At 42.7% G+C, this 26,740-nt stretch overlaps 1 protein-coding gene and 1 pseudogene across 8 annotated transcripts in view; one reads left to right on the top strand and one right to left on the bottom strand.

Moving 5' to 3' along the window:
- Positions 1-7,896: 7,896 nt before the first annotated feature.
- LOC118358772 (28S ribosomal protein S35, mitochondrial-like) lies at positions 7,897-24,398 on the top strand (annotated as a pseudogene).
- Positions 24,393-26,740, bottom strand: part of LOC118359263 (zinc finger protein 177-like) — a 72,825-nt gene continuing 70,477 nt past the window's right edge. For 6 of the 8 annotated variants that reach the window (XM_052480561.1, XM_035737693.2, XM_035737690.2 and 3 more), the window contains one exon: positions 24,393-26,147. In XM_052480561.1, the coding sequence (XP_052336521.1) occupies positions 25,210-26,147 (938 nt within the window). In that variant the 3' untranslated portion in view covers positions 24,393-25,209. The remainder of the gene's footprint in view (positions 26,148-26,740) is intronic. The other 2 variants (XM_052480562.1, XM_035737694.2) reach the window with 2 other exon arrangements.

The following is a 26,740-nucleotide window of genomic DNA, read 5'->3' as shown; positions in this document are numbered from 1 at the left end:
TGAAACGCTCTCTAAATATATTAACAATCAAATTATTAAATACTCACTATAAGATTTCACCTTTGTCATAAATGTAAAACAAATATGATCATACTTAGGGACAGTACAATATTGGCACTATTTCATATAACTGATGACAACATCCACTGAGCAACTCAGAGACCCCGTTCAAATGTGTGCAGACTCGTTACAACTTCAGCTTTAAGCACAAAGTGATTTAGTCCATCTGTGACCAAGAGAAATGGATCTTGTTTCAATTCTATTACATGATTTAGTATTTTTTTCATGTCAAGACTGTTTCATATGCGCTATTGCAAGCGCAGCTGTGAGTGTCACAGGCACAGGAAATTGTTCCTTTGTCTGGATAGGCCAGAAAATGTGACGTCACTCCCTATGCAAATGTGGAGGGGGGTTCTAATAGAAAATGTGTGGCTTTCAAACGTTGCAGAAAATGTAAATTATAATATTATTTATAAAGATATATTTAGGAATTAGTGTTTTTTAGGGCAGTGGTTCCCAAACTTTTTTGAACCATGACACACCTTGATATAGTAATAATATATTATTATATTATTATTATATTATATTACCTTGAAATAGAAAATTCTGCGGCACACCTAAAATGTCCTTATTAATTTATTTAGTGGTAATGACCTCCATCTCATCTGAACCATACTGCAAATTATCTATTTTCTGTGACAAACTTTTAATAGATCAAATAGTGTTTATTTGAACTATTTTAATAGTTTGCATAGTTCCTTACTCATGGTGATTAATTTGTGTGTACCCCTTTAAGAGCATCACCGCAATCCACACCAGAAAGAAAAAAATGTAGCTCTGGTAAAATATGTCTTCAGTTTGAGCTGGAGACGAGAGGATTTCTGCATTGTAAAAGGTGCAACCACGGACACAAGGCCATGCTCTGTTTTCTATCTATGGCAGAGACCGTATATAGCTAAACTTAGTCAGATTCTCACAGGTGAAGTAAAATTATATAAATGACTTTGCTCGATTGATACGCCCCCCTCAGATGATTCAAATGTAACAGCCTGAGCACAACAGACTTGAAACAATAATACAGATGTAATCATGTGCAGTAAAATGTATTATCTGAGCGGCAGTGGTGCTCCCAAGTCAAAATAACATGTACATTCCACAGGTCACATTTGTGAGATACATTTTTTTAAATCAAGAGTAGCAAAAAATGTACGGCACACCTGAGAGTTTCTCAAGGCACACCGGTTGAAAACCACTGATCTAGAGAAGCTGTCTAACCACTGGGCACAGACGTCAATGCAACATCTATTCCACGTTGGTTCAATGTTCAATGTAATTTCAATGTTGATTCAACCAGTGTGTGCCAAGTGAGTAGCCCTTTAGCTGCCTACATGTATGTTAAAGTGACCAGCAAAGGATGAAAATGTACTGTAGGTACTCACACCAAGAAGTGGTAGAGGAAGCATCTCAATCCAGCGGGTCTCTCTAGGAAGTTGTAGACATCCCCCTGCATGCTAGTCTTGGTGACGTAGGGGCTCTGGGAGTGTATGGTGGAGCGCAGCCGGCTGGCTGGAGGGAGAGGAGGGTTAGGGCAGTAGGCAGGGGGCCGGCCGTCGATCTGCAGCGGTGGGTCCTTTGTGTCCGTCTGCGGGCTGCAGGGAGTGTCTGACCCATTATTCACCGCTGTGGGCTCCAGTTTCAGTGAAACAGGAGAGTAGCGTGTACTGTCAGCAGTAGCAGCGGCAGCCTCATCCAGGGCCAGGGACCTGTCACTGTCCATGGTGCCCAAGCCTTGGCTCCTTCTACCCATGGGGCTCGGTCCCGGGTTGGTAAGGCTGGTGGTGGCATGACCATTTGGCCCGAAGGTCTTGGATCCTCCACCACCACTACCACCGTAGTCTCTGTGCGCACGGTTCAGCAGCTGAAAGGGACATCCTCGCTTCTCGCTCATACTGCCAAAGAGAACAGTCCGGTTCAAAGGAGCAGGAGGCTGGGTTAAAGGTCAAACAGGTCCAGGTGGGAGGAGATAAACACCTAATGACAAGGCACGTCCACCCCAGAGACTAAAGAACTCTTTGTTAGGTGACAGAATTGCAGAGGAGAAGAGGAGATCAGATAGGTTAGATCTAATGGGCAGGGTGATCACAGTGACAGTTGAACCTTGTAACACAGTACTAGTAACACAGTACCAGTCACCAACCCGCTGAGATGGTTGGCACTTTGCAGGCTTTGGTTCTGACCAAGCCCGACACTTACACCCTAAACAGCAACTAATGAAATAATAATTAAGACCTTGATTGGATGAAATAGGGTATTAGTGCTGCACTGAAGCAAAAGTTGACAGCCACAACATGTAGCTCTCCAGGAACAGCCTTTCAGCCTCCGACCACAAGGACTTGTTTCCATAATCTGTTCACCACTTTTAAGACCCAGGTCAGTCTCCTTAAGGAAATACTGAACAAAAATATAACCGCAACATGTAAAGTCTTGAGCTGAAATAAAAGATCCCAGAAATGTTGCATAGGGACAAAAAGGTTATTTCTCTCAAATCTTGTGCACAAATTTGTTTACATCCCTGTTAGTGAGCATTTCTCATTTGCCAAGATAATCTAGCCACCTGACAGGTGTGGCATATCAAGAAGCTGATTAAACAGCATGATCATTACACAGGTGCACCTTGTGCTGGGGACAATAAAAGGCCACTCTAAAATGTGCCGTTTTGTCACACAACACAATGCCACAGATGTCTCAAGTTGAGGGAGCGTGCAATTGGCATGCTGACTGCAGGAATGTCCACCAGAGCTGTTGCTAGAGCATTGAATGTTAATTTCTCTACCATAATCCGCCTCCAACGTCATTTTAGAGAATTTGTCAGCACGTTCAACCGGCCTCAAAACACAGACCACGTGTAACCACGCCAGCCCAGGACCTCCACATCTGGCTACTTCACCTGTGGGAATCATCTGAGACCAGCCACCCGGACAGCTGATGAAACTGTGGGTTTGTACAACCAGGAATTTCTGCACAAACTGTCAGAAACCGTCTCAGGGAAGCTCATCTGCATGCTCGTTGTCCTCACCAAGGTCTTAACCTAAATGCAGTTTGGCGTCGTAACCGAGAAGTGTGCTCTTCACGGATGAATCCCAATTTCAACTGTACCGGGAAAATGCCAGACAGCGTGTATGGCGTCGTGTGGGCGAGCGGTTTGCTGATGTCAACGTTGTGAACAGCGTGCTCCATGGTGGGGTTATGGTATGTGCAGGCATAAGCTACGGACAACGAACACAATTGCGTTTTATCGACTTCATGTTTGAGCATGATAATGCACAGCCCCATGTCACAAGGATCTGTACACAAGTTTGGGATGCTCTTGATCGATGTGTATGACAGCATGTTCCAATTCCCGACAATATCCAGCAACTTCGCACAGCCATTGAAGAGGAGTGGGACAACATTCCACAGGACACAATCAACAGCCTGGTCAACTCAATGCGAAGGTGATGTGGCATGTTGCTTGAGGTAAACTGTGGTCACACCAGATACTGACTGGTTTTCTGATCCACGCCCCTATTTTTTTTAAGGTATCTATGACCAACATATGCATACAGTGGGGCAAAAACGTATTTAGTCAGCCACCAATTGTGCAAGTTCTCCCACGTAAAAAGATGAGAGGCCTGTAATTTTCATCATAGGTACACTTCAACTATGACAGACAAAATTAGACTTTTTTTCTCCAGAAAATCACATTGTAGGATCTTTAATTTATTTATTTGCAAATGGCTGGCTCTCACGGACCTATAACTTCTTCTTTAAGAGGCTCCTCCGTCCTCCACTCGTTACCTGTATTAATGGCACCTGTTTGAACTTGTTATCAGTATAAAAGACACCTGTCCACAACCTCCAACAGTCACACTCCAAACTCCACGATGGCCAAGACCAATGAGCTGTCAAAGGACACCAGAAACAAAATTGTAGACCTGCACCAGCCTGGGAAGACTGAATCTGCAATCGGTAAGCAGATTGGTTTGAAGAAATCAACTGTGGGAGCAATTATTAGGAAATGGAAGACATACAAGACCACTGATAATCTCCCTCGATCTGGGGCTCCACGCAAGATCTCACCTCGTGGGGTCAAAATTATCACAAGAACGGTGGGCAAAAATCCCAGAACCACATGGGGGGACCTAGTGAATGACCTGCAGAGAGCTGGGACCAAAGTAACAAAGCCTACAATCAGTAACACACTACGCCGCCAGGGACTCAAATCCTGTAGTGCCAGACGTGTCTACCTGCTTAAGCCAGTACATATCCAGGCCCGTCTGAAGTTTGCTAGAGAGCATTTGGATGATCCAGAAGAAGATTGGGAGAATGTCAGATGAAACCAAAATATAAATTTTTGGTAAAAACTCAACTCGTTGTGTTTTGGAGGACAAAGAATGCTGAGTTGCATCCAAAGAACACCATTCCTACTGTGAAGCATGGGGGTGGAAACATCATGCTTTGGGGCTGTTTTTCTGCAAAGGGACCAGGACGACTGATCCGTGTAAAGGAAAGAATGAATGGGGCCATGTATCGTGAGATTTTGAGTGAAAACCTCCTTCCATCAGCAAGGGCATTGAAGATGAAACATGGCTGGGTCTTTCAGCAATGATCCCAAACACACCACCCGGGCAACGAAGGAGTGGCTTCGTAAGAAGCATTTCAAGGTCCTGGAGTGGCCTAGCCAGTCTCCAGATCTCAACCCCATAGAAAATCTTAGGAGGGAGTTGAAAGTCTGTGTAGCCCAGCAACAGCCCCAAAACATCACTGCTCTAGAGGAGATCTGCATGGAGGAATGGGCCAAAATACCAGCAGCAGTGTGTGAAAACCTTGTGAAGACTTACAGAAAATGTTTGACCTCTGTCATTGCCAACAAAGAGTATAACAAAGTATTGAGAAACTTTTGTTATTGACCAAATACTTATTTTCCACCATAATTTGCAAATAAATTAATTAAAAATCCTACAATGTGATTTTCTGGATTTTTTTTCTTCTCATTTTGTCTGTCATAGGTGAAGTGTACCTATGATAAATTACAGGCCTCTCTCTCTTAAGTGGGAGAACTTGCACAATTGGTGGCTGACTAAATACTTTTTTGCCCCACTGTATCTGTATTCCCAGTGATGTGAAATCCATAGATTAGGGCCGACTGAATTTATTTCAATTGACAGATTTTCTTATGAACTGTATTTCAGTAAAATCTTTGAAATTGTTGCATTAATTTTAGTTCAGGGTAATTAGTGCATTTTCCTTTTCAGGTGGATGACGCTAGGGAAGGAGATGGAGAGACAGAGGGTATGGAGCTTGGATATGATAGACTATCCCTGAGATGACATATCTTACCTTATATTCATCTTTCATATGTGCCGTTGCTATAACTCACTTGTTTACAATAGGAAATCAGACACTTCCAGGTCTCAGAATCTCAGAATGTTCTGTTCTTGTCCAAAGTTCAAATATGAATCTGACGACTTGTGCCTGTACATAAGTAGAAGTCACATCCCAGGCCTGAGCCCTGAGAGCTCACACAGAGGATTCTGGTCCATTAATGTTGCAAGGGGATGAGGGCAGACAGGGGATTACCATTGTGACTATGGATTTGGAGAAGTGTGTAATCTCTATGCGTCATCATTATAGCTATCTCCTTTCACATGTGATCTGTTTACATCAACACAACCAACAGACACAATACTGGTAACTTTACTCAAACTGGTAATGATGATGGATGTCAAGCGGTCCGAAGTTGAGAGGCATTGGACCATCTTGGTAACAGATAACGTGTGTGTGTGTGTGTCATCCTGCATGATTGATTCCTTAGCCAATGGTAGAGACCAGAGGTCACCACACACAAGGTCTATAACACATTTATAGAGGATCACACAAGAACTTTACCTCAGGTGAAATACTACCCTGATATCATTGACTGAATTTAGGCCATAGTCCATCATGTTCCTTCTTATTCTCTATAGACCAGCATCAGCCACCATAAAAGTCATGGCCACTATTCAGTAGGCATCAACTTTTCCTTAAGGAAATTGACCTGGGTATGAAAAGTGAACGGATCATGGTCACTAAATCTGTCAAGAAGTAAGTCTTTGTGGTGTGAGACTGGAACGTAACAGGTTAGCAACCCTCCACCGTGTCTGTCCTTCACAGCAGATAATGCGATGACAGTCTGTTCTCACAAACACTGCTGCTGTCACCAGGCCATAGATTGAGTTTCTCTGCTATGCTGGACAACCATCAAACACACAACTCTGTCAGGCTTTGAAGTCCTTTGACACAGGAGTTACCTTCAGTTAATCCATCATCAATCATTCCATATAGGAATATCATCTTCTTAACCTTACAGTAGCATCTTATTACTTTGAATATTCCAATACTTAGGACCAAACATGAAATATTAGGATGTTTCAGCTATTAGTTATTCCTATAGGGATATAACTCTTCACATATTTTATTGTAATAAAGTAATAATTTAAGAGCCCAAATTCATTTGATGTTAAAAAGAAAATAAGAAAAAAAAGAAAAGTGAACTTACCTTTCAGCTGAGGACATTCAGTTAGCCTATCTTCCCTTCAAAGTGGTACCCAGATGTAAGACGTGTTTGTGCGTAAATTACAGTGGACACCATTGAAAAATTGAACATTAGAATACATAAATTAGAAGCAGAAAAACAACTCAGGTCATTGTTTCTATCCTTTCGCAGCTTGTCTCTGAAGTGCGTCTGTCACGAACTGGATAGTGTGTGCTTGCTAAAAGCAACAGCTGGTGGCAGTACGCGCACGGCGGCAGGGATGCTGCTGAAATACACTGGAACCTTTCATCTTGTGCTCAACATGATCCACCTGACGCACGTGACCCCAGCGGCGCAAATAAATTGTATTGTCTACCAAGGATGAACCAAGTAAGATTATGAATACAATCAGAAACACTAGCGTAGTTTTTTAGATAATGATCATGGGAGCTAGGATATCCCAAGTTTAACAGTTGAATGGCCTAAATAGTCCATAAACACTAGCCTGGGTACCAGTCTCTTTAGCTAATCCACTCCCTGTACTCCATGTTATGTGCCAAAGAAACTGAATTTAGTCTGCCATCTTCAAATATGAATATTCTGATTAAATATGAAATTTATTCAATAAACCTCACACCTATCCTCCAATCACAACGATTATGCAAATATTGGAACACCTTTTTTTTTTCTCCACAGAACACGTTGGTATCCGATTGCTAAGCAACATTTTTCTGTTTGTCCAGAGATTAAACTGGGCTGTCAAAAGTTGCTAACTCATGTCTAAATTCTCAAACTAAATACATACTACAATTCCAACCACAAAACGTCTTTGGTTTAATTTTAAACCTTGAAATACAACAACTTGCCTCGCTAACAGGTAAATGTTTGTTTTTGACGTTATACATTCTAATTATATTTTCAATGCTTGACATGTTGCCATTGAAAATAGTCATGTATATCCAAAAACCAGTGAGTAACTCCGTAAATCCAGCACATATTGAACATTGAGATTGCTGAAAGGCCAGTATCTTTGGTAAGGAGTGGCATGAACGTGAGTGGACTGTTAGCTAAGGAGGCCCTCAAACTACATAAACACAATTAAATGTTATTTGAGCTCTTAAAATATAGTCTAACAGATAAAGAAATCAGGAAATTCTAACGGCCTACATTTTTCGAAATACATAATAAACCTTTGTTGGCTAAATGCTTTCACCTGTTCGCAAATTGCAGTTCATTATCTATATCAAAGGGGGGCACTGATACCAATCTTGTCTGCGCGTTCTGTTTCGCTAAAAAAAACTGTCCCTCTCGATTTGCCATATTTTGACATTACATGATCAAACATGGCTACACACACACTGAACAAATCCATTTTGTCATTAGGATAAATAAATGGTCGCATTTATGGAATTCGTGCGCTTAACCCGTTAAATAGGGCTACATACGCGACGGCCTTGTCTACTAATAATTCTAGTCAGAATAAAGGTGAGTTTACATGCAATATGCTGTCACGACGAGGAACCTGCTCACATGGTCCCGATTATGTCTAACTGTTTCCTAAGAAAATTAGAGCCATGGTTAGCTTAATTTAAAAACATGTTTTTTAATATAACCTTTTATTTTACTAGGCAAGTCCATTAAGAACAAATTCTTATTTACAATCACGGCCGGTTGTGATACAGCCTGGAATCGAACCAGTGTGTCTGTAGTGATGCCTCTAGCACTGAGATGCAGTGCCTTAGACCGATGCGCAACTCGGGAGCCCAATGAAGTTGGATATGTTTTTCTGACACATTCAATATCAATTTTAGGCTTTCCTAATAGAGGACCTTTCAACAGAAGACCACGGAGAGAGGTGAGGAACAAGTAATGTAACGAGTCAAACAAAGTTCATGATACTCACTCGAACACAGGTGGGATTGCAAATGTTCATAAACGTGTGCAAAACAAACCCTTTCCAATCCAAGCGTAGCTAGCGGGTTGTAACGGGCTAATGTGATTTGGATGTTCCATTAGCCGTTACAGGATAGGTACAGAGGTAAAACCGTTTCAGGTTGGATATTCAACGGATATTCACCTGTAGTTTTTCTTACGGCCACCAACAGCATTTAGAGGTCGTCAACATAGTGACAAATCAAAATTTTCAAATTTCAATAGCTCTTTAACCATTACCCCTAAAACTTTCAAAACTAGTTCTAGCTAACCCGGTGACATGGACACTGTGCGCATTTTTTTTTGTCGATTTACATCTCACATTATTTCAAATGTATTTAAATTTAAAAATTGTAATAGCTCTTTGGTCATGTGACCTACTGACTTCAAACAAGGGTCACAATGTACACTCAGTGGCGCTACATGTTGCACACCCTTTAGTTTGTCAATTTTCATCTCACAAAATTTTACATTTTCCATGTTTTGCAATGTTTCTAATATGTACAGCTTCTTGGTCATGTGACCTACTGACCACAAACAAGGTTCAGAATGTCCACTGACTAACCTTCTATATTGCAAACCCTTTAGTTTGTCCATTTTCATCTCACACGATTTGACATGAATTATTCAAAATGTTAAATTTCAATAGCTCCTTGGTCATGTGACCTTGTTACTTCAAACAAGGTTCAGAATGTCCACTCAGTGGGCCTACACATTGCACATCCTTTAGTGTGTCCATTTTCATATCACACAATTTTACATGAAGTTGCCTACTCTGCCCCCCTGAAGGACAGTGTCACTCACACACTTGTTCACTTGGGCCTTCTCCCTGGGGCCTTCCTGACCTCCAGGCATGCCCACATTGACCTGGTGACCCTGACTCCTGGCCTCTAGGCCTACACTCCCTGCCTGCCTGCCTGCCTGCCCTCGCCCTGGGCCTGAGAGTGTGTAGCTTACTCCCTGGAACTACAGACCTCCACACCTACTCTCCCTACCTGGTCAGCACCCTTCTCCCCTGGCCTTAGAGTATAGCTTACTCCCTGGAATAAGATATCTATAGTCCTGCTGTCAGGAACCACGTGCACCTGGTAACCCGTAACAGGCTCTGTGCACCTGGTGACCCACCCACTTTTTTTATCCGCTCATAGACTAAGTCCCCAACCCAATCAACTCCCGAGATGAGGCTGGTGTAACCGAAGTGAAATGGCTAGCTAGTTAGCGCGTGCTAATAGCGTTTCAAACGTCACTCGCTCTGAGCCTTCTAGTAGTTGTTCCCCTTGCTCTGCATGGGTAACGCTGCTTCGATGGTGGCTGTTGTCGTTGTGTTGCTGGTTCGAGCCCAGGTAGGGGCGAGGAGGGGGACGGAAGCTATACTGTTACACTTGCAATACTAAAGTGCCTATAAGAACATCCAATAGTCAAAGGTATATGAAATACAAATGGTATAATACAGATGCCGCTCCATACCTGGGCGGCATCCACACTTTTCTTGTCATCTAAATAAATAAACTTTTTGGTCACGCGTGTGCCAGTATCACAAGCCATCATTGCTACTTTTGTGCTGAAGTAAACAGTGACCCATGACCCAACATAGTGCCCTCTAGTGTACAAATGAAGTGGAAATATACAAAGACAGAAAAAATATAGACAACACAACCCAACAAGCATGCCAACATGAGTCTTTCTGGCTACAGCATATTATGGTCCCTGGGTAAAGGTTCACGTCATGGAATCAGCCCAGATAATTTACCAATAAAACAAATTGGGAGGAATGTATTATCAAGTTTAGACAAAGCTGTATATTGACAAAAATAAAGCTATATTTTGAAGTTGTTGTGACATCTCTAATTAGTTGTCTTTTTCTCTGTTCCCTGTCTCCATGGTGTGTCAGGCGGGTGACCCCAGGACAGATAGGATGCCTGTAGACCAGGACTGGACAGCAGTGTACCCAACCGCTGCCCCCTTCAGACAGGGCTCTGTGCCCCTGCCTGTCCGCATGGGCTTCCCAGTGAAGAGAGGGGTGCCTCCGGAGAAGGGCAACCTAGAGCTCATCAAGGTCAGTTCCTCACCTCCAACCTGACATGTCAGAGCTTTTGATTATGCATTGGGATGGAAATCATTTGTACCATTTAAGGCTATATATTGTGCTGTCAGATCATACAGGCATTTATGAAAACTCTTGTCTGTTTCAGATTCCAAACTTTTTGCATTTAACTCCAGCAGCCATAACGAAACTCTGTGAAGCTCTGAAGCGTAAGTCAAAGTGCTTATTGAGTGGTAGTATTTAATTAACAATTCTACAACGGGTGGGTCTAACCCTGGATGTTGATTTGGTTAAAACCGCGTTCCAGCCGGTGTCTATTACACAAGATACCACCGGATAAGGGTATGAAGTTTAAATTTGACTGTGCAATCCACTGTCTCATCAGCCCAGCCAGGCATGTTATATACTAGATCTCCACTGTAAAAAAGCATCTAGATATTATCTCACTTTTTGTTTTAGACTAGCGTTTGGTTTTCAACAGCGTATTAAGCTTGCTGTCTTCGACATTTGCAACATTGTTTGAATATTGAAATTTGACCTCCAGCTGTCCCATAGTTCTGATTTTGTCAGGATGAGACAGACAGCCTGTCAGATTCTCAGCCAGTCAAAATAATTTAAAATTTCACCTTTTATTTCACCTCATTTCACCTTTTATTTAACTAGGCAAGTCAGTTAAGAAGAAATTCTTATTTTCAATGATGGCCTAGGAACAGTGGGTTAACTCAGGGACAGAACAACAGATTTTCTTTACCTTGTCAGCTTGGGGATTTGATCTTGCAACCTTTCGGTTACGAGTCCAACACTCTAACCACTAGGCTACCTGCAGCCTCATGAATTGGTATCATTTTTATACACTACAATTCAAAAGGTTGGTGTCACTTAGAAATGTCCTTGTTCTCGAAAAGTTTTTTAAAAAATGCATCCATTAAAATAACATCAAATTGATCAGAAATACAGTGTAGACATTGTTAATGTTGTAAATTACTATTGTAGCTGGAAACTGTAGATTCATTTTTTTCCTAGCAACCGTGCAACTTCTGCATTGCTTGCTGTTGTGGTTTTAGGCTGGGTTTCTGTACAGCACTTTGTGACATCAGCTGATGTAAAAAAGGGCTTTATAAATACATGTAATCTTTAATGGAATATCTACATAAGTGTACAGAGGCCCATTATCAGCAACCATCACTCCTGTGTTCCAATAGCACGCTGTGTTAGCTAATCCAAGTTTATCATTTTAAAAGGCTAATTGATCATTAGAAACTCCAGGATGCTGGCATTTTGTGAACAAATGTTTCATTTTGCTGTTTATATTAAGGTTGGTAGAAATATGAAAATCGTTGTGGAAATCCATAAATGCAATGCTCTTTGGGCTGGCTGGCTAGCTAGCTAGCAAACATAGCTACATAAACTCAGCAAAAACGAAACATCCTCTCACTGTCAACTGTGTTTATTTTCAGCAAACTTGACACGTGTAAATATTTGTATGAACATAACAAGATTCAACAACTGAGACACAAACTGAACAAGTTCCACTGACATGTGACTAACAGAAATTGAATAATGTGTCCCTGAACAAAGGGGGGTCAAAAGTAAGTCAGTATCTGGTGTGGCCACCAGCTGCATTAAATTCTCCAGTGCATCTCCTCCTCATTGACTGCACCAGATTTGCCAGTTCTTGCACCAAGGGACCTGCAAGTTCCCAGACATTTCTGGGGGGAATGGCCCTAGCCCTCACCCTCCGATCTAACAGGTCCCAGACGTGCTCAATGGGATCGAGATCCGGGCTCTTCGCTAGCCATGGCAGAACACTGACATTCCTGTCTTGCAGGAAATCACGCACAGAATGAGCAGTATGGCTGGTGGCATTGTCATGCTGGAGGGTCATGTCAGGATGAGCCTGCAGGAAGGGTACCAGATGAGGGAGGAGGATGCCTTCCCTGTAACGCACAGCGTTGAGATTGCCTGCAATGACAACAAGATCAGTCCAATGCTGCTGTGACACCGCCCGAGACCATGACAGACCCTCCACCTCCAAATCGATCCCGCCCCAGAGTACAGGCCTGGGTGTCACGCTCATTCCTTCGACGATAAATGCGAATCCGACCATCACCCCTGGTGAGACAAAACCGCAACTCGTCAGTGAAGAGCACTTTTTGCCAGTCCTGTCTGGTCCAGCGACGGTGGGTTTGTGCCCATAGGCGACATTGTTGCGGGTGATATCTGGTGAGGACCTGCCTTACAACAGGCCTACAAGCCCTCAGTCCAGCCTCAGCCTATTGCGGACAGTCTGAGCACTGATGGGGGGATTGTGGGTTCCTGGTGTAACTCGGCAGTTGTTGTTGTTGCCATCCTGTACCTGTTCCGCAGGTGTGATGTTTGGATGTACCGATCCTGTGCAGGTGTTTGTTACACGTGGTCTGCCACTGCGAGGACGATCAGCTGTCCGTCCTGTTTCCCTGTAACTCTGTCTTAGGCGTCTCACAGTATGGACATTGCAATTTATTGCCCTGGCCACATCTGCAGTCCTCATGCCTCCTTGCAGCATGCCTAAGGCATGTTCGCGCAGATGAGCAGGGACCCTGGGCATCTTTCTTTTGGTGTTTTTCAGAGTCAGTAGAAAGGCCTGTTCAGTGTCCTCTAAGTTTTCATATCTGTGACCTTAATTGCCTACCGTCTGTAAGCTGTTAGTGTCATAATGACCGTTCCACAGGTGCATGTTCATTAATTGTTTATGGTTCATTGAACAAGCATGGGAAACAGTGTTTAAACCCTTTACAATGAAGATCTGTGAAGTTATTTGGATTTTTACGAATTATCTTTGAAAGACAGGGTCCTGAAAAAGGGACATTTCTTTTTTTGCTGAGTTTACAATAATACCAAAGACACTATCAGCAGGTGAAGTAGCCAGTTAGCGGTAAAATCACTTAAACAACTGCACTATCAATTTAGGAGTCTATAATCTCACCATGTTCAACTTGCAGATTGATGTGCCACAGAGTGGACTCTGAAATTTGCAATGACACCATGCAATGCACCCTGGACTGAAGAGGCAGACACAGGAGAAATTTGCTAGATCCTCTTTTAAATTACACATTTCTTGAGGTAGGAATAACGCAAAAGTATGATTAATGGCTCATTCGAGAGAAGACAACCTCGCAAGTTGACATTGGCCAGTATTGAAATCTAACATGTATGATAGACTTTTAGATTGTGAAATTGTCTTTCTATTAACTTCCAGTGTAGTGAGAGTGGCTTTATTGTAATGCTACTTCATACCGGCCAAATGTCTGCCTGCTTGAACGCCAATACCTCCGATAAACATGAAATGACTTAGGGAATCGATAGGACATTACTCAGATGCACAAAAACAATAACATTCAAAATGGGTGAATCTTTCCTTTAAATCTATGAAACGCTGCTCTAAGATATTTCTACAATGCATACCTTTTTCATAACCCTGTATGATTGCAATATTCCATCATATGAACATACTTGTCATAAATGGAGAATGGCAATAGGCATGGAAACTAAAAACAATTGAGTTATCTCTAGAAGAATTTTGTGATTAATCGCCAGCCATCTGCTCCACTGACACTCCACACACCTTTGATTTCTTCACATTTTAACTTATTACACGGTGAAAAGAATACAAATATACAGATGATAAATATTACAGAACTTGCATGTTGTATGCAACAAGGCACTAAAGTAATTCTACACAAAATACACATCATAGCCTAAATGCAAAGCCTTATGTTTGGGGTAAATCCAACACATCACTGAGTAACTTCCTCATTTTCAAGCCTGACACTTTCCCCTTAGATTACAACCTCGACACAGGAATGATTTAGCCATTAATCCCCCTAGATTAGCATGAGAATCAAAGATAGATTGCAGGATAAGCAGGGTCCAGGATACAGCCGAAACAGACTGATACCATTTTAGCCCACTGTTCTCAGGCTTGCCACACAACTCCCAGTTTTATGATATAATCTGAATGAAAGGATAATACTCCTGCATCCCTTTTAGTTGCTATCCCAACTAAGTATTCAGACTCTTTACTATGAGACTCTCAGCTGTATCCTGTTTCCATTGGTCATCCTTGAGTTTTCTACAACTTGATTGGAGTCCACCAGTGGTAAATTCAATTGATTGGACATGATTTGGAAAGGCACATGCCCATCTATATAAGGTCCCATAGTTGACAGGGCATGTCAGAGCAGAAACCAAGCCATGAGGTCAAAGGAATTGTCTGTAGAGCTCCGAGACAAGCTTATTTCGAGGCACAGATCTGGGGAAGGGTACCAAAACATTTCTGCTGCTTTGAAGGTCCCCAAGAACACAGTGGCCTCCATTTATAAATGGAATACATTTGGGACCACCAAGACTCTTCCTAGAGCTGGCCCCCCGGCCAAACAGGGCAATCAGGGGAGAAGTGCCTTGGTCAGGGATGTAACCAAAAATCCGATAGTCGCTGACAGAGCTCCAGAGTTCCTCTGTGGAAATGGAAGAACCTTCCAGAAGGACAACCATCTCTGCAGCACTCCACCAATCAGGCCTTTATGGTAGAGTGGCCAGACAGAGGCCACTCCTCAATAAAAGGCACATGACAGCCTGCTTGGAGTTTGCCAAAAGACATCTAATGGACTCAGACCCTGAGAAACTAGATTCTCTGGTCTGATGAAACCAAGATTAAACACTGGCCGAAATGCCAAGCGTCACGTCTGCAGGAAACCTGGCACCATCCCTTCAGTGAACAGTGTTGGCAGCATTCAGCATGAAGTTTGGGGTTACTTAGAAATGTTCTTGTTTTGAGGACTTCTGTTTCTCAAACTGTTAGCTTCATTAACTAGTACCCACAAAACACCAGTCTCAACGTCAACAGTGAAGAGGTGACTCCGGGATGCTGGCCTTCTAGGTAGAGTTTCAAGGAAAAAGCAATATCTCAGACTGGCCAATAAAAAGAAAAGATTAAGATGGGCAAAAGAACAGACACTGGACAGAGGAACTCTGCCTAGAAGGACAGCATCCCGGAGTCGTCTCTTCACTGTTGATGTTGAGACTGGTGTTTTGCGGGTACTATTTAATGAAGCTGCCAGTTGAGGACTTGTGAGGCGTCTGATTCTCAAACTAAACACTCTGATGTACTTGTCCTTTTGCTCAGGTGTTGCCTGGGGCCTCCCACTCTTTTTATCCTGGTTAGAGACTGTTTGTGCTGTTCTGTGAAGGGAGTGGTACACAGCGTTGTATGAGGTCTTCAGGTTCTTGGCAAGGTCTCCCATGGAATAGCCTTCATTTCTCAGAACAAGAAGAAAGTTATTTGTTTCTGGCAATTTTGAGCCTGTAATCGTACCCACAAGGGCTGGTGCTCCAGATACTCAACTAGTCTAAAAAAGTTGTATTGCTTTAATCAGGACAACAGTTTTCAGCTGTGCTAACATAATTTCAAAAGGGTTTTCTAATGATCAATTAGCCTTATAAAATTATAAACATGGATTAGCTAACACAACGTGCCATTGGGACACCGGAGTGATGGTTGCTGATAATGGGCCTCTGCACGCCTATGTAGATTTTCCATTTTAAAAAATCTGCCGTTTCCAGCTACAATAGTAATTTCTAACATTAACAATGTCTACACTATTTCTGATCAATTTGATGTTATTTTAATGGACAAAAAAATGTGCATTTCTTTCAAACAAGGAAATGTCTAAGTGACTCCAAACTTTTGAACGATAGTGTATGTAAATGTGATATTTCAGTTTGCCAAATTTTCTAAACAGGTTTTGCTTTGTCATTCTGTGGTATTGTGTATAGATTGGGGGGACAATTTTAATACATTTTAGAATAAGGCTGTAACGTAACAAAATGTGGAAAAAGTTAAGGAGTGTATATACATTGCCTTGCAAATGTATTAGGACCCCTTGGATTTCTTCACATTTTACACTTATTACACGGTGAAAAGAATACAAATATACAGATGATGATAAATATTACAGAACTTGCATGTTGTATGCAACAAGGCACTAAAGTAATTCTACACAAAATACACATCATAGCCTAAATGCAAAGCCTTATGTTTGGGGTAAATCCAACACATCACTGAGTAACTTCCTCATTTTCAAGCCTGTTGGTACCATCATGGTATGGGTATGCTTGACATCATCAAATACTGGGGATTGTTTAAGGATTAAAAAGCATAATCCTAGAGGTAAAGCAGATTGAAGTAGGTTTTCAACAGAGCCTGGGAGAGGAATTCACCTTTCAGCAGGACAATAACCTACAACACAAGGTCAAATCTACACTGAAGTTGCTTACCAAGTAGACAGTAAATTCTTGAGTGGTCAAGTTAGTTTTAACTTAATTATGCTTAAATCTAGGGCAAGACCTGAAAATCACTGTCTAGCCATGATCTCTAACATAGACAGAGCTTGAAGATTAAAAAAAACAGAATAATGGGAACATATTGCACAATCCAGGTGTGCAAAGCTCTTATAGACTTACCCATGAAGATTTACAGCTGTAAACAATGCCAAAGGCGTTTCTAACATGTAATGACTCAGGAAGCGGAATACTTATGCAATGACTCTTTTAGTTAGTTCATTTCCGTGCACTTTTGTTTTTAACATGAATTCTTCCACTTTGACAGAGTATTTTGTGTAGATTGTTGACAAAATGATAAATCAATTTGAATCTCACTTTGTAACACAGTAAAATGTGAAGAAATCAAGGGGTCTAAATACTTTTGCAAGGCACTGTATGTACACGCATTTCCTGTCAACACGCGTGGCAACCGGTTCTCTCTCTCTCACACACACACACACACACACACACACACACACACACACACACACAGTTGTAGAACATGCACACGTGTGTACATGTCACATTTCTATAATATACTTGTGAGCCTTGTGTATAAACTCTCCCATGTGAGGTACATGTATGTGTAGTACGTGTGAAACCCATTCCTAAGCCTGAAGTGTTCCCACTTGCGCTGCCGAATAGCTAGCTTCTCCGAGGCGTGAATATTCTCTGGTTTCTTCCTAGTTTCCTGCCTTTCTAGGGAGTTTTTCCTAGCCACTGCTTATGCATTGCTTTGGGGTTTTAGGCTCGGTATCTGTATTTCAGTCTGTGACAACTGCTGTAAAAAGGGCTTTAGAAAATGCATGATGTTGATTGTAAGACGCTTCAGGAGGGTGGTTACATGTGTTTGAGTGTCCGTATGAGCCAAATCAGAAGGAAGTGGTACTTGCTAAGCAAGCAGCGCGATGTCCGTTAAGACCTGCAGTAATCTTTTGTTTTCCACCCGATCTGCAAAGGGCTTACTGATCACTCAGTAGCATGGCCTCTCTTTAAATAACTATGTGATTAATCTGATGAAAGTAAGGAGATTTGACCAATGGGGGTAAGGGTCTTAGTCTCAATAATGAGAAATGTGACCTTTTTTAAGGTTTTGTTTTGGTTGACATTGTGCTGGAACAATGCGAGAGAATAGCCTATAATCCTTCTCCTGAAAAGCCTCTTCACGTCTCATTATTCACTTCTTCTCTTCCATGAACTTCAGCTGTCAAAGCTGTAAGGGGGAACTATGTTTTCTGCAGCATGAACCATATTGTCATTTTGACATTTTCCATAATTTAAATTCCATTCAATAGACTGAGTTTAAACATTAACTGACTTACCGCTGTAGAGTTTCAATATTTAGTGTGGCACAGTGCATATTATTTCAGATTGAGGGATGACTACATCTATTGTTTCTGGTTTTATTTGAATCAATTTGCCAAAGCCAATAAGTTTTAGTATTATAATGTCAGATGTATGTGTCTTTGTCCATTCAGGTGAAGCTCTCCAGTCTGAACTTGGACAACCATGCCAGGAAGAAGATGGTTAAACTGGTAGGAGAGAGAGACACAGACACACTCACCACTGACAGGTAAGCAGCACCCCCTGTTGTTCAATGTGCTGTTACCAATAAGGTGTTGGTCCTTCACTACAGTTGCTTTACAGTAATATATTTTAAATGGAGGCTCTATTTCAACTAACACTGTATTTTCTGAAATGTTTTTCTTTATTTTCTCCCCTTTGCTCCTTCAGCTGCCCTGTGAGACAGCAGATTTATGACTACGCCATGTACCTCCTGACTGTTCTCTATCACGAGTCGTGGGTAAGTGTCTAATTCTACTACTCTGACTAGTCAAGTCCAGAGATGTGCTCAACAGGACAGAATATGGAAAGGTCAGATGTACAATATATTCCCAGCTCTATTCATGACATGTCTAGCTGCTCCGTTCAGTATGTAGCATCCTCCCAAATGTGACCCTGGTCAGTACTAAAGAGCTTGAGGAGTCATGATCCTCCTCCTAACCTCACTACCCAGCCAGCCCATCTGCTAATAGGTAGACAGTGAGTGGACAGACGGTCAGGCAGCCAAGGCCATCACTTTGCAAAGCATCAGAGACCCCTAATGGACTAGGAAAGAGATGCATGATACTATAAACCATCCCTACAGGTAAAGGGCTTGTATATACATTAGGGCTTTGTAAATAGAAAGAGCGTTACAGGCTTTTATGTTGCCTTTCATCCAAGTCAGTTCAGGGATTCACTATTCAAGTGAATCATTATTTCTCCCCTTCGTGTGAAAGAGTAAGGCCATAAGGGAGGTATGATGCGTGAATAGGGAGAATAGGCAGAGGTGTGGCATACAGCAGCATTGTCACCACTGGCATTTCCCCTCTAAACAGGAGAAAACAGACTCCAGTATCCGATGCTGACCCTGCCACTTATTCACAGCACTCCAACCAACACCTGAGATATCCACCGTCAGGGTCACCAGCACAGGCTGTTTTCACATGAGTACAGCCACAAGGGACTTAATGGCTCTCCCTGTTGTGCCTTTGGGAGTTCTCTCACCAAGGCAGCAGGGTTTAGCTGGTTAAAAAGCCTTGGCTTTTTGTCTCTCTGGGGAATGGCGTTCAAGCCGGGAAGCGGAACACTGTCAATGGAAGGCACAGTGCAGCCCGCCGGTCGGGGGAAGCTGTGCTCAGGTAGTAACGCTAGCCCACAAAGAGGCCGCGTGTTAGCCGCCGCTTGGGTGATTCTATCTATTCACTCAGTGAGACTGACTGTGGGCTGTTGATCCAAACCAGTGATCCACTGTGACAGAGCACAGTCCTCCACCACAGCAGGTAATGTACCGTACCATCTCCCCTGCTGGGCACTAGAGGCACTCCAATCCCCAAGAGACTATTTCATCTGTCCATCTCTTATTTGAGTGCTCCAGTACTCTGTGCTCCACTCCAGTAATAAAACCCACAAATGTCCTCCTGTAAAACAGGTGTCTGTTGGTCTGTCAACATCACTGTCTTTAATATATATATATATATATATATATATATTAGCCAACAAGGCATTTCACTGCACCTATCCTGTGTGTGTATATATATATATCTCTCTCTCTCTCTCACACACACACACTGGATAGGTGCATTGAAATGTCTTGTTTTACAGGGTTAGCCATAGTAGTACTGCACCCCTGGCGCAAATTAGGGTTAAATGCCTTGCTCAATGGCACATCGGCAGATATTTCGGCTTGTTGGCTTGGGTATTCGAACCAGCAACCTTACTGGCCCAACGCTCTAACTGCTAGGCTACCTGCCGCCCTGTCATCACCCTCGTCTCATTCACTGGGCTACACCCTGTGGAGATGAAAGCAATAGAAGATATGGAGTCTGTCCAACCAATGGTCACCTACCTTTTTTAACTCGGATTGATTAAAACGTGAACTACTGTATGCTGAATCAAATGGCTTAGATTCTAAAGCAAACTAACTGAATCGATGTGATTGAAAGGGACTGCAACACTAGTTGACCCTGTGAAGATAGTGTAAAGACCCTGACAGTCAGGCTAAAGAGGAGAGAATCTCTTCTCCAGCCATCCCCATCCTACCACCCTGTCCGCTGGAGGGGTTGGGCCTCAGCCAGCCTGGATATTAGGAACCATATATAGATGTAATGAGGGTCATTAACCCCAAACACCAGGGCTGCCCCTGATGAGGCTGTGACTGCCCCTGCTTTAAGCTCCCACACAACGGGCCTATTGTCCTCTGGGGAATGTGATCGGACAGAGACAGGCTGTGATGGAGGAACTCCGTACCACGTATGGAGAAACCCTATCTCTGAGAGGACAGGAGAGCAGAGCATCACATCACTGACCAGGGCACTCGAGGGGTTCCACACTGCTCTGTCCCCAAACCCACAATCCCAAGAGGGGCAATCGCAGACCGTTATCTTAATGTTTCACATACCTATCATTTGTCATATATTGAGTCATAAACTGATCAATCCTGGTTAGCATTTTGTTTGAGCTTATGTAGCGGACAATGTTGTGCTGTTCCACTTACTCTGTCTAGAAAGCGGAGGCCTGGGAGCCTGAGAAGACTGTGGCAGACATGGAGGAGTACAGCTGGGAGATCAGCCCCTCTCAGAAGAACGCCCTGTCCACCTTGGTCCGCATGGGGTTAGCAGGGGAGGGAGGAAAGCCAGAGGTACAGGAGTACAGGGACTCTGTGACCAGACTGAAGAACGAGGGTGAGAGTGAGGGCAGCGTACTCCAGTACAGAGAAACTGGGAAGAAACTACTGAACCTCTAATATGTCTAACACACACTAAATACTTCAGTTGAATCCACCAATCAAATTTTACAAAAAAAGGCTCCAAACATTTCAAAGGTCCCTGTATGACACTCAAAGGTACAGAAAGCACCTCCTTCTCCATACAGCTAGGCTGCCCACAACAGCTGAAACAGAGCAGTACTTAGCCAATTGCTTTACCCTACCCTTGCCAAATATCAGCGCTACCAGCTTGCACCTTCACCCGAGGCTGGTGTGCCACGAGGGACTGGTATTTAAGCAAGCTTCTCAGCAAAGGTCCGCTCCATGTAGCCGTCAAATGAGCAGCCCACTTCCAAAATGAAAATGAGCGCCCCCCCCCCACACACACACACAACAACAATATCTGGAGTAGTTGGCACACATGAACATGCATCAAATCAGCTTCCCCCTTGCACAAGAATGTTTATGCATGTGTGCTGTTGGTGAGACTGTCTCACCTCGCTGGCTATCAGGTCAACAAGGCGTGTCATGTCTAGCAATGTACAAGTCCTTGTAGGAACAGCAGCCCTTCACAACAATGGACTCCATTACATTTGACTCATGTAGAATACAAAATTGCATCCGTCTGAGACCAAGGAGTGTCGTCCTGGATGTAGGATGAGATGTTTCATCATGGGTGACAGAAGCCTCTACATCAACACCGCAATCTACCACAACTGCATCAGAGGAAGTCACTGGCTCAGTTTGTATATCAGTCCGTGTCCACCTGAGCTCCACTCCAGTCGTGTTCCACAGGTCTTTGAGGTCCAGCCAGTCGGACCAGACTACAAAGCCCACATCACGAGTGTTCAATTTTCCATTGGCCAGTGGAACCTCTGTAGGTCCAAAAGTAGGGAGGCTCTGGCTGACTCCCTAACTGTATGTTCAACAGGTGAGTCAACAGTAGCAGCGTAAATCCACTCAATATTCGGGACACCTAAACCCCCCTCTTGGGCTCAGGAAGACATCACATGGTTGTGTTAAGCATAGTTTAAGCAACTGGCTGTGTTTTAAGCATAGCCACCTCACCACTTGAACAGTTTTGCAGCGTTATCACTTCACGTCCAATTGTGGGACAGTGTAGTTAAAGGTAGTGTAGTACAAAGACCAGAATTTAATTTCTACACCCTGATGTTGACCGGTGCAATGTTAAGAGACCAACCTCTGATTTCACCACACAGCATTTGATACCTGTAACTGTCTGTTGTGAAATATTTGACCAACCCCCTCTGGCTCAGGGAGAGAAAGAGAAGCACCCTACTGAAAGGACACATTCAACAATGTGCCATTTTTTTTAAATAAAATTTAAATATTGAGGCAAGTGACCTCAAATGCATCAGCAGTTACTCCAAGTCTCAAGCTATTACCTCACAACAGTAACCACAATCCTCACAGCAAATTTGATCTTACAGTTTTGACACGTGCTTCAATTCATTCTCTATGCAGCTCATCTCCAAGAACACAAATATAGTTAGCGATACAGTTGCATGTAAATAAGTTTGCAGGACTATCTACACCACTAATGGTTCCTGGGTAATGTAGGGGGCAGCTGTGGTGGGGGCATAGGTCCCCAAGGTGGGCATTACGGTGGAGGAGGGGGTGGATGTGATGAATCGTGCCCTGAGTAGAGCTCTGGGGTGCGATGGTGGTGCTGGGCATCCTGCCCTGCTTCTAACCAGGGCTACGGGGTGGTGGTCAGTTGAACTGGCGCTTGTCTGAGGCCAGGGGCTCTGAGGCATTGAATTTGGTGTGGAGGTGGAGTACTTCCCAAACACCAACAGGTCTGGAAACACCAGAATGAGACAAGAAAACTAACCCCACAGTCATACTGTGTAGCAGGTGATGGGTCATCTCACTGAAGCCTATAGGCTACATCTCAATCACTCAATGTAAGCTATAACAGTTTATAAATGGTTTTCAATAAGTACATGATTAAGCTTTTTAAATGTTTTATTAGCAGAAATAAACATAAGTTTGTCTTGTTTTATTATAGAAACAATCACCACTAAAGTAGCCTACAACTTAGTTCCAGTGTCTAAATTGTATCATATGGAGGCTCACCTTTCGTGATGTTGTACAGGATAAAGTATTTGTGGCTCAGGATGCAGCTCTCCAGTGTTGGCAGTGCAGATGAAATGCAAAACTGAACAAATACAGTAAACTTACAATGTCTTGTAAGGCAACAGTTTCGGCTGCATTTCAGAGCTGCCTCTTGGTAATAATTCAGAAGCTGTGCGCCTCTTCTGAGATTCTTCACTATCGATGAAAATACCAGGGTATCGACGAATTCAACAGTATAGTAAGAAGTCGGTGAACACCTCGATTCCGTGTGGTACACCAAACTCATTGTTATCAAACTGCATGGAACAGTCATTGCGCGTGTAATATGTAATCAAATTATTTTAAAATTCAAGTTGAAGAGCGGACCGTGAACATTCTCAGACGCATCTGCGAGGTTTCTTGAACTTGGTCAATTGACAGAAATGAAGTCTCATAGCTGGTGCATGCAGTCAGTGTCCCTTCTCATGTGTGTCATGACTACATAGGCTACCTCGAGATGAGGACGACCGGAATCTCTCCATGCTTCAAAACCTAAATGTTTTCTTCACTTCTAATTGCAAGGGCATTGTCTAATCTCTGCAACCGATTTTAAATGATGCACCCTACTACTAGTAGCAGTACAGTGTAAACGTACATTTGTTAGAAGTTGCTATTCGCATTATAGACTAATGCCGAAACTCTCAGCACTAAGGCAACCTGACCCTCCCTCAATGCAAGTAAGCAGTGAGTCCAGACAGAGAGGGAATGCCACAACCCATTGTTCCCCCTCCCCACAATACCTGCTGTTTTAGAGGCAGACATTAGAGAGGATTACCGTAATTGTAGCTAGCAGCCTATTCTTAACTAGATTAGGAGATTTAATATTTCTCCCTTGCTCTTTTGTTCCACTCGCTTACAAACTGCCATGTTTATGCAGGGTTTGGAGTCCAGCTCTCAGGGTGAGGGAGGGAAAGGATTTTAGTAGTAACATGGACCCTTTGAGACTACACAGTAATGTAGTCATGACATCAAATGTTGAACCCACCGATCAGTTCAATGGTCCAACATTTTAAATGTTTAATATTGCACTTTTAATCTAACTCAGAGGATTGTTTTGCATAGAAGCTTTCTAACATCAAACTAGAAAACTGTCAAGAAAGAACACGTAAAGACACTTCAATGAACAAGGTTAAACATTTATTATGTTGTGAATAAAACACACCATCCCTGGATGAAGAAAAAATACAAGGTTTCACAAGGTTCATTTATATGAATGGACCCACTTAAGCATATCAATCATTGCATCTTAATTGTTTCTCCCATGTGAGTACTTTTTGGATTTGTGTCATTCCTGAAATATCAGTCATCAACACGGCAATGATATCATTTCTCCCGTGTGAGTCCTTGTGTATCTTTTGATGGTCAATCGGATTGAAGCCTGTGCCACAGTTAGGGCAGTAAGTCTTATTTCTCCTCTGTGTGAATTAATTTGTTGATCGAGTTGTAACATTAGTGTTTTGACACAATCAGGGCAGTGAAATGGCTTCTCTCCCCCCGTATAGGGTTGGGGTTAATTCCACAAATTCAGTTCTAATTCAATTCCCTCTCCCTGTAAATTCAAATTCCAGATCAGTAATTAAATTCGTCCCAATTCCAATGTTTGGTAAATTCCAGGAACTCAATTCCCAATTGAATATTATCCCCAATTCCACAAATTCATTCAGGCTTCTTTCTGGCTGATCATGTCAGTGTTCAGACCGCTTAGCTATAGTGTAAATATATAATTACAAGTTGAAATGATTTAAAACGAATCCTGCAATAGAAAAATTCTAAGTGCATAAATTCCATACATTTTCATTTAATTCCAAAGATGAAATGTTTTTACAATTCCAACTCAGTCTAATTCCAATTCCGTAACTTAAAGATTGTTGAAATTTGAATTCAATTTAAATTCTCCACTTCTTGAGTGAATTCAAGAATTGGAATTTCTAACTAAATTGGAATTGACCCAAACCCTGCACCTGTGTGAATCCTTATGTGTTTTTTCAGATTACTGCTGTTGCAGAATCCTTTGCCACAAAAATGACAGTGATATGGTTTCTCTCCTGTGTGAATCCTCATGTGTCTTTTTAGATTTCCATTCTGGTTGAATCCTTGGCCACAATGACGACAATTAAAAGGTTTCTCCCCTGTGTGAATCCGCATATGTATTTTTAGATGTCCACTCCGAATGAATGTTTTGCCACAATCATGACAATAATATGGATTCTCTCCTGTGTGGCTCCTCATGTGTCTTTTCAGATCTTCATTCTGGTTGAAGCATGTACCACAAACAGCGCAGGAACAATAGGAAGTAGCATGACTTTGACTGGGTGATTTCAGGAGGGAGAATTGTGTCGATGTCTTACCCTTAGTATTGATATGGGACCTTTGTCCTTTTGCCATCTCTGATCTCTTTGATATGACTGGCTTAAAACCTGACAGAGGTCCTCCAGTCTCCATACCACCTACACTTTCAATGTTTTCACTCTGAGCTGCATCTGGATTTACTGCAGAGAGGGGCTGGGAGACACTGATTGGTTCTGATTCTATGTAGTCCTCTCCATCAGGTTGTGTTGTGATCTGTTCAGTTATATGGTCTCTCTTGCCATTTCCTTCCTTTTGGGCTTGATAGAGACGTGAGGGATGAGTTGGGTCCTCATCACAGTCATTTTTCACACAGCCAGCAGTGAATATGGAGTCTTTAGTATCAGTCTCAAACCCATGACTCTGCTCTTCCTCCTGAGTGGTCCTGAATTCCTCCTCTTCCTCTTTAATCTGTGTGGGCTCTGTGTCCTCCGGTCCCAGACTGGGGCTCCACTCCTGCTCACACTGCTGCTGCTCAGGGGGAACCTCCTCTTCAGATACAGAGAGAGTACGCTGCTGGAGGTCTGGAGGAAAGGAGAAAGGATGAAACAGAACTTAATACTGACATTATTACATTTAGGTCTGGGGCTGTTTTTCATGGTTTGGGCTAGGAGTCCTTAGTTCCAGTGAAGGGAAATCTTAACGGTACAGCATACAATGACATTCTAGATGATTCTGTGCTTCCAACTTTGTGGCAACAGTTTGGGGAAGGCCCTTTCCTGTTTCAGCATGAAACACAATGCCCTGTGCACAAAGCGGGGTCCATACAGAAATTGTTTGCTGAGATTGGTGTGGAAGAACTTGACTGGCCTGCACAGAGCTCTTAGCTAAACCCCATTGAACACGTTTGGGATTAATTGGAATGCAGACTGAGCCAGGCCTAATCACCCAACATCAGTGCCCGACCTCACTAATGCTCTTGTGGCTGAATGGAAGCAAGTCCCTGCAGCAATTTTCCAACATATAGTGGAAAGCCTTCCCAGAAGAGTTGAGGCTGTTATAGCAGCAAAGGGGTTTTGGAATGAGATGATCGACGGGCAGGTGTAGTGTATATTTGTGTTATTTATAAGGTGCATTGAGCTACTGTTGATTCAGATGTCACGTGTCTGACAGTACA

This window comes from Oncorhynchus keta, chromosome 26 (genome assembly GCF_023373465.1).
Source record: "Oncorhynchus keta strain PuntledgeMale-10-30-2019 chromosome 26, Oket_V2, whole genome shotgun sequence".
Taxonomy (NCBI): Eukaryota; Metazoa; Chordata; class Actinopteri; order Salmoniformes; family Salmonidae; genus Oncorhynchus; species Oncorhynchus keta.
Note: the sequence above shows the minus strand (reverse complement) of the source record. Positions and strands in the feature narration are given on the sequence as shown.